Source organism: Gadus chalcogrammus, chromosome 17 (genome assembly GCF_026213295.1).
Source record: "Gadus chalcogrammus isolate NIFS_2021 chromosome 17, NIFS_Gcha_1.0, whole genome shotgun sequence".
NCBI lineage: Eukaryota > Metazoa > Chordata > Actinopteri > Gadiformes > Gadidae > Gadus > Gadus chalcogrammus.
In genome coordinates, this window is record NC_079428.1 from 10,679,663 (window position 1) to 10,687,670 (window position 8,008).

The following is an 8,008-nucleotide window of genomic DNA, read 5'->3' on the forward strand; positions in this document are numbered from 1 at the left end:
TGCCCTGCCTTTGAAAAAACAAAGCTCAGACGCGCCGATTTGAAATTTGCCCTTTATGCCGTCATACAGGGACATGTTACCTCCCCTTCTCTGCTTTGCCCACCCAGATAATTTGGCCTGCCAATGAGACAATGAGCTAGGACTGTTGTACAATTCTTTATTATTTGAATAACCGTTCTGCTGTTGGTGTTATGGAAAACGTGGGGTTCGCTCACGTATCTGGTAAGTCCATGAACCGCGACATAGAGGAGAAAGGGATTGTTGCCCGCGATTGTCTCCCGCTGGAGCCCTGCAGCGGGCAGCGAGGCTCCGGCGGGAGACAATAGCGGTCAACAATCGCGGGCAACAATCCCTTCCTCCTCCATATCAAGTGGAAGAACCAGAGACGTCAGAGAACCCGACGCAGTCGCTTGAGATTCATAATATCGTCTGGAGGCGCACACAGCTTTTGGCCGTAATAATATATGTATCATATTATAATAATATACATTATATATAATAGCTATCGCGCCTCACCATTGTGATACATCCACTGTAAACTAAAAAAAGAGTGTAAAAGAGTGCACCCAGCCCCTTGACTCGCCTCTAAAAAACAGCACCCTTGTGGAAAGCTCATTGTGGGACTAATTCTGCACCAAGGCTGAATATCTTGAACGTCTTGAAATACTGTATTAGGGTCCCACTAACACCTATATATAAGCATCCATAAAGTAGCATGCCATAAGACCTTTGAGGAGCAGATAGGGGTTAGGGGACTTGCTGACACGGTGAAACAAAGTTTAGTGGAAACACATATCCCAGATCAGCTGGTGGCTATAAAAGCTAATAAAAACTAATAAAGTGATACAATGTGTGTTGGTTTCAAAGGTCAATGTCTGGAACGCATGGAAGCCACATTCCTCCGAGATAAAACAAGTGAAATATCAGGAGTGTCTTTATTAGTTTTTAGTCTTCTCTTTATCCCCGTGTCATTTGTGTGTGTGTGTTGCGTTTGCGCTGCATCAGGACAATTAGCATATATAACCACTACCAGTGGCGCTTTTACTTTGAAGTGAAAGCACTGACTGCAAAATCTGTTTCTTCCCTCCAGCTCGTGGGAAACCCAGCGGTCCAGACAGGAGCCCGGACAGGAGACATCCCCACCCAGGCACCAGGCGGATCAAAGAGCGTCGGCCCATTGGGATAGGAAGAGGACTCCATCTCCCAGCATGCACTGCAACACGTCACACGCTCCTCCTCCTCCCGCTGCGACCACTGCGTTAGAGAACGGAGTCGTTCCCGCCCCGGAGCGCTACGAACAGCAGCGGAACCACAGAGGGTTCCGGAACTACCTCGGGAACGCCGGCGATCCGGAACACCGGGGCGGGAGTGCGGAACCCGAAACGGAACCGGCGGGAACAGAGTCGGAGGCGACGCTGAGCCCCAGCCCCGCCCACAGCCTGGAGGCGGAGCTGGACATCCCCATGGAGACGGACATTGACGACTATCAGGAGGAAGAGGAGGGGCCTATGCCCCGGGTCAATCCAATCACGAGCGAGCACCCGTGCTTCGCCCTGCCGGTCACGGTGGTGGAGACGGACATCGACGCCTCGCCCGACCTGGACGCCTCTCCTCCGGGCCGGACGCGGGCGGTGAGCGGGTCCCTGGAGGAGGAGGAGGAGGAGGAGGAGGAGGAGCTGAGGGCCCGGGGCCCCGGCAGGGAGCAGCTCTCCCCCCTGGGCAGCGAGGGGGAGTGGGGCCCCGAGAGCTGGAGGGGGGCGTACCGGGGCCTGGGCCACGACACCGACAGCTTGGAGAGGTGAGGCGGAGCCGCGCTGCAGTGTCCGGTCACATGTCCAAAGACCCTCCAGGCTTGGGCGTTGTCCTTGGAAACTAGTTTCCACGAACAGTGCCTAGTTGACGTGCGCCCCTTTGTGACGTCACAATTGGGGCTGTCCACGCAGATGTCTGGTGGGCAGACATCGTCAACATTATGATGTCATAGACTATTCAGCCCCCCGTTAATCACCCACTCATTGGGCGATTATGCTATAAGGAAAACATATTAGAACGACACATTCTCCGCTTATTTGACTCCTAACGAACCTGGCGTCCTTGCTCACAGGCACTCGGGCAGGAGCTCCAGCTGCTCCTCTCACTACGGCGTGCCAGCCACCAGACCTCAGCTGCCCTCCCACAGGAAGGACCCGCCCGACCTCCGTCACCACGACGACGAGGAGGAGGACCTCACCTACAAGGTTCCCCTCATATTAAATGATCTAATTTATAGTGACGTCAACGCTCATTCCAAACGCAAGGCCACACGTGTAAATCGATGTTTCATGTTATATTTTAAATGAGACCTGATTTTACTTTACCCTTTATCCCAGCGCTCCTGTTGCTTTCTTAGTGCGTTTTATTAACTAACACAAACATTTTCTGGTGTACATTTTAAAAAGAACTAAAACCATAAGCATGAGCGCCATCACTCAGGCGCTGCTAGCGTTAGCCCGATCAGCCCGGCACCACAAACGGCACCCCCTTCAGCACGGTCCGTCCCCTGTCCGTCCGTCTGAGTGTGGCCCGTCTCCCCTCCGCAGCGGCAGCTGATGGAGAGCCTGCGTAAGAAGCTGGGCGTGCTGCGAGAGGCCCAGAGAGGCCTGCAGGAGGACATCAGAGCCAACACTCAGCTGGGGGAGGAGGTGAGGAACACCTCGACACTCACACCTCGACACGCCACCGAGCCGCCGCTGTGGTCCACACTGACATACGGCCCTGTGGTTGACACGCCCGCGGTCGACGTCCAGCAGAGAAACAGGGACGCAGTGGATTCTTGAATGCTATTTTCTGGCGTAGGCATAGGAAGGGACCGAATAGGACAGGACACAGAACGCCCCAGAACCTCAAGCCTAAAATATGCGATGGGATGTGAAACGGGCACACGCTTTTCCGTTTCCCAGCGGAAACCCTGCCCTGCACGGCAATGTGGCGGTCGCTATGGTAACGGGCGCAGAGTAAACACCAAACCTCAAGAGTGGCATTTTGTTGTGGATATCTCCAGACCACTTTTGCAGACGTCTTTACCAAAATGCAGATTCAAATGAAAAAAAAATAAATAAAAATTAACAGTTAAACTGTGGGTGGAGCCATGATTAAAATTACAATTAAAGCATTTAGCAGACGCTTTTATCAAAAGCAACTTACACCGGTTAATACACACATTGACGGAAGAGTCAACCATGCAAGGCCAGCTCGTCAGGAGCAGTTAGGGTTCAGTGTCTTGCTCAGGGACACATCAACAATCGAACTAGCAACCTTTCGGTTACAAGACAACTGCTTTACCTCCCGAGCTAAGCCGACCCCCTCTCCCCACGATCACACCGCTGACAACATCCCCCCACCCCACCCTCTAACATGTCGTCCCCCCCCCCCCCCCCCCCCCCCCCCCCCCCCCGGCAGGTGGAGAGCTCGGTGGTGGCGGTGTGCAAGCCCAACGAGGTGGACAAGTTCCGGATGTTCATCGGGGACCTGGACAAGGTGGTGAGCCTGCTGCTGTCGCTGTCGGCCCGGCTGCTGAGGACCCAGACGGCCCTGGACACCCTGGGGCCCGAGGCCGACCAGGCTGAGAGGGTGAGGACTGAGGGGCCCCTGATGCGTTGCCTGTTGAACAGGATATGAGGCGGTACTAACCCGAGATGGGATGAGGGATTCTCTTTAAGGCTCGCAGTTTGCGGTTTTGTTTTGAGTAAACGTCCTTTTCATTTCCTCTTTAAATAAAACGGTTGGATTTTCCTTTCACACTTTATTTCACATTTTTAACACATTCATGTCTGATAACAGGGCACGTTACTTTGCATATCAATCATACACTAGACATGATATTAATTATACGAATACCATTGATACAGAGAGTAAAGAAAAACCTAAGCCAGACATAGGTTGTTTATGTGCTATCATCAATATTGATATATATATATATATACCAATATATATATATTGATATATATATCATCAATATATATATTGATGATAAATATATCAATATATATATATATTGGTGATATATATCAATATACTGTTTATTTATGATATGTTAGTATATATTGATGATAGCTTAACCTAACAGCTTACCCAGCGGACAGTGAAACAGATGTTAACGCTGTCCCCTGTCTCTGGTGCTGCAGCCCCCCCTGGTGGAGAAGCAGAGGCAGCTCATGCGGCAGCTGTCTGAGGCCCAGGACCTGAAGGAGCACGTGGACCGCAGAGAGCAGGCCGTGGGCCGGGTCCTGTCCCGCTGTCTGTCCCCCGACCAGCACCGAGACTACTGGTCAGTTCACACACACACACACACACATACACACACGCACCATGCAGAGACAATCACACACACACGCACCATGCAGAGACAATCACACACACACGCACCATGCAGAGACAATCACACACACACGCACCATGCAGACAATCACACACACACGCACCATGCAGAGACAATCACACACACACGCACCATGCAGAGACAATCACACACACATGCACACACACACGCACACGCACGCACGCACACGCACACACACACACACACATATCATGCAGAGAGACGCATGCACACTGACTGACTGACTGATCATAATAGATTATTGTAAGGCTTCTTCTGGTAGTAATGAGCGATTCATGGATGGTATATATGGGTGTGACATCACAAGCAGCCAAAGGTCTTGATCAATCAAAGCATTTTAAAATGTATCCGTCTGTGATATCACTAGCGAGAGTAAGTTGTGACGTCACACATGGCAAATAAATGCAAGTGGCTCTTTGGGAGAAATCCCCCTTGTCCCCTGCTGGTGGCATTTAGCAGAGGCTTTTATCTGGTCGGGAGCCTTGAGTCTGGAGGGTTAATCCCAGCGTAATGGACGGTCCGTGCGGTTGTTCCCCCTGCAGCCACTTTGTGAAGATGAAGGCAGCGCTGCTGGTGGAGCAGAGGCAGCTGGAGGACAAGACCCGCCTGGGGGAGGAGCAGCTCCGGGGGCTCCGGGAGAGCCTGGACCTGGGCCTGGGCGTGGGCCTGTCCCTGGGCTACGGACACTACTGACAACAGCCCCACCCACCAGGAGTTAGACCGCACCAGGAAGCGGGCTGAACCCAGGAAGTAGACTGAATCAGAGGGGTCGAGATTAAGATCAACCCAAGAGCAAAACCAAGCCAGGGGTGAGGCTGAGCCAGGGAGGGGACCGGAGACCTGGGGATATAAAACAGGCTGTTGACATTCCAACCCCTAACTAACCAAGAAGCACAATGAGCCAGACGGTATCACAAAACCAGGAAACAGTCCTGACTCGAGAGAGAGAGAGAGAGAGAGAGAGAGAGAGAGAGAGAGAGAGAGAGAGAGAGAGAGAGAGAGAGAGAGAGAGAGAGAGAGAGAGAGAGAGATTATTGGCTGCAAACATTCCATACCCAGGAAGTAAACAGGCGTGGCCCGAGATTGTCCATTCCATGTATCCCATGTTCCTCCTCAAAGAGAAAGCTAGGAGGAACCCTTAAGACACAGAGACACCACACATTAGGAGTGTCACACACACACAAACACATTCATGGACCACGTCCTACCCTGCTCCTCCTAACACCTACGGGTCGGTGGTGGTCCCACACGGGCCGACAGACACTGGGCGGGTTGTGTGAAGCCCAACAGGATTAGCCGCGCTCATTCCAGACCAGGACACTTGAACACACAGAGCACGCCACTCAGCCGAGAGTGGACCGCAGAACGCTTAGCGTTGTGTCTACCACGCGCCATCGATTAGCCGGCAAGCGGACCACTGACTCACCGCCTTTCTCCACACGGGGAATAGAACCTCTTGGGTGGGGTTAGTGCCTTGCTCTCCTTCGGGAGGAGAACCCCTTAACCCCAAGGCTGGAGACTCATCTGCTGTAACTTTATACTGTTATAAACACACATACGTTAACAACTCCTTCACCGTTGTCCTTCCAATATTATTCATTACCAAAGAAAAACCCCACTTTCGGCTTGCATCAGATTAAAAACGGTGTCATCGGGACTCATTTTATTTATTTCACATGTATAGATTAAAACGTGAACGATTTTAAAAAAGAACCGATTTTTGTTGGTGCTTTGAGGCAAAAAAATAAAATCTGTTTAGTACCTGTGCTTGATTGGATTCGCTCTCTAGTTTGACCACATCAGAAGACTGAAGGACAATATGTAACGAACGTCCAACACTACAGTAGAAGTGGAGACACAGGAGCATCGCTGTATATTTGACTGTATATTTGAGTCGTTTTGGAACACCATGAAACTTTCCATGAGAAAATATGAAGATATGGTTCTGTAAAATAACAACAAAACACTACCTGTGTGTGTGTGGGGGTGGTTGAGTGTGTGTGTGTGTGTATGGGTGAGTGTGGTTGTGTGTGGGCATGCATGAGCATATTTGATGCATTTTTTTACTGTTTTGCATTGTTGCTTTTCACAGTTAACTGCTGATTAACCATACACAAAACACACACAACACTACAATCAAATGTTCACGAGGCATAAACATTTTACTCACAAAAAAACAAACAGACATATCGATCATACAGAAGCAATAAGTTTAATAATCCATTCACATAAAATCACTTGAGTATAACGTTGATTATCAGTTCATAATTTAGCCATATAGCCAATAGAAGTACCGAACATGTGTTGCTTACAGTTTCAGAAAAGTTAATGTTTGTTTGATATGCTCTGTTCCAGATTGGTTTTGTATTGAATACTTGAGTATCTTGAACACATCACTTTGCTTGTTACTGACCACACAAGCATATGGAAAATGCTGCTCATTCACCTTTAACAGATGCTCAGCTGCATCACACTTACATACAAGCAAACATCAAACGTGTAATACTGTCGATACTGCTTTGTTCTTGCGTTGTATATATCGTATATATATTGTTGTACTGTATTGAACAAACTGGAGTCTTATTGGTTGGTTGAAAAATTAAAAAAAAACTGTTTTGTTCGGCGTCACCAGTGAGAAAGCACATATTTTTCTGTCTCTAGTTTGTCATATGTAATAATGATGACCTGTTCCAATAACGCCTTATTAAAACAATTTAACTGCAAAGCGTTCTTTTGTGAGAATAAAGGATTGACTACTTTGTGATGCTGCAATCACCATGACAACACACAGACAAGTGATGTGTTGGTTTGACAGAAAGAAAAAACCCTATGGATGACTTTTTCCATTCTGATCAAGTCTGAGCTCAAAAAGGTCAGTGGTGCTTTTTTTCTGTACAAAACCATGTGGAGTATGTTAAATATATACAACTTTAGCCACATGTCACACACTATTTACTTTGCTTTGTGAGGTCATTCTGAAGTTCCATAAGAACATTGTAGAATATCAAAACAGATGTGTTTTTTTTGATGCCTTAAGTCAGTCTTATATTATCTGCTGGTTGGAAAGGAAACATAAGTTAAAAGTGTGATATTTGCATATTATTTAGGGCAGAGTGGGGACCGCAGATCAATGAGCTTCGGGATGTAAGACGACAAAGAAAGAATTTGTGAGAAATTATTAGAAACAGTAAAATCCGTTGGCAAGAACCCCCTCAATGCAAAAATATAAACTCATCATACGCTGCGGACAACGACCGCAAGGGGTCGCCATTTAACATTAAAAGGTGTGAACGTTTGTTCAGAATATATTTCATATTACAGCTTGACACATTGTCTCCAGTGACCACTCAACCACCAGGAAATTAGGTTTGAGAGAAAACTTACTAGAATTAGGTTCTGGTATTTGGATCAATTTAAATGGCGTTCAGTTTTACTTACAGATTGTTAGTCATGATTCTGCCAACAAAGAATATACAAGGTCGCTCATCCATGCTATAATGAACATCTGCAATCTGACTTTATTTTTATGTTGTGCATGATTAATCTAACGAGATGTGAAAAACATATGAATGCATCTACTAATTGTAGATGACCGATACATCAAACCGCTCCACTGATCCATCCGGGCAA

General features: G+C 48.2%; 1 protein-coding gene across 1 annotated transcript in view; it reads left to right on the forward strand.

The window, feature by feature from the left end:
* Positions 1-7,971, forward strand: part of shroom4 (shroom family member 4) — a 45,953-nt gene extending 37,982 nt beyond the window's left edge. Inside the window, 6 exon segments of the mRNA XM_056612448.1 lie at positions 1,091-1,798; positions 2,105-2,237; positions 2,580-2,681; positions 3,439-3,609; positions 4,164-4,306; positions 4,921-7,971. Of these exon segments, the coding sequence (XP_056468423.1) occupies positions 1,091-1,798; positions 2,105-2,237; positions 2,580-2,681; positions 3,439-3,609; positions 4,164-4,306; positions 4,921-5,071 (1,408 nt within the window). The 3' untranslated portion in view covers positions 5,072-7,971.
* The last annotated feature ends 37 nt before the right edge of the window (positions 7,972-8,008 follow it).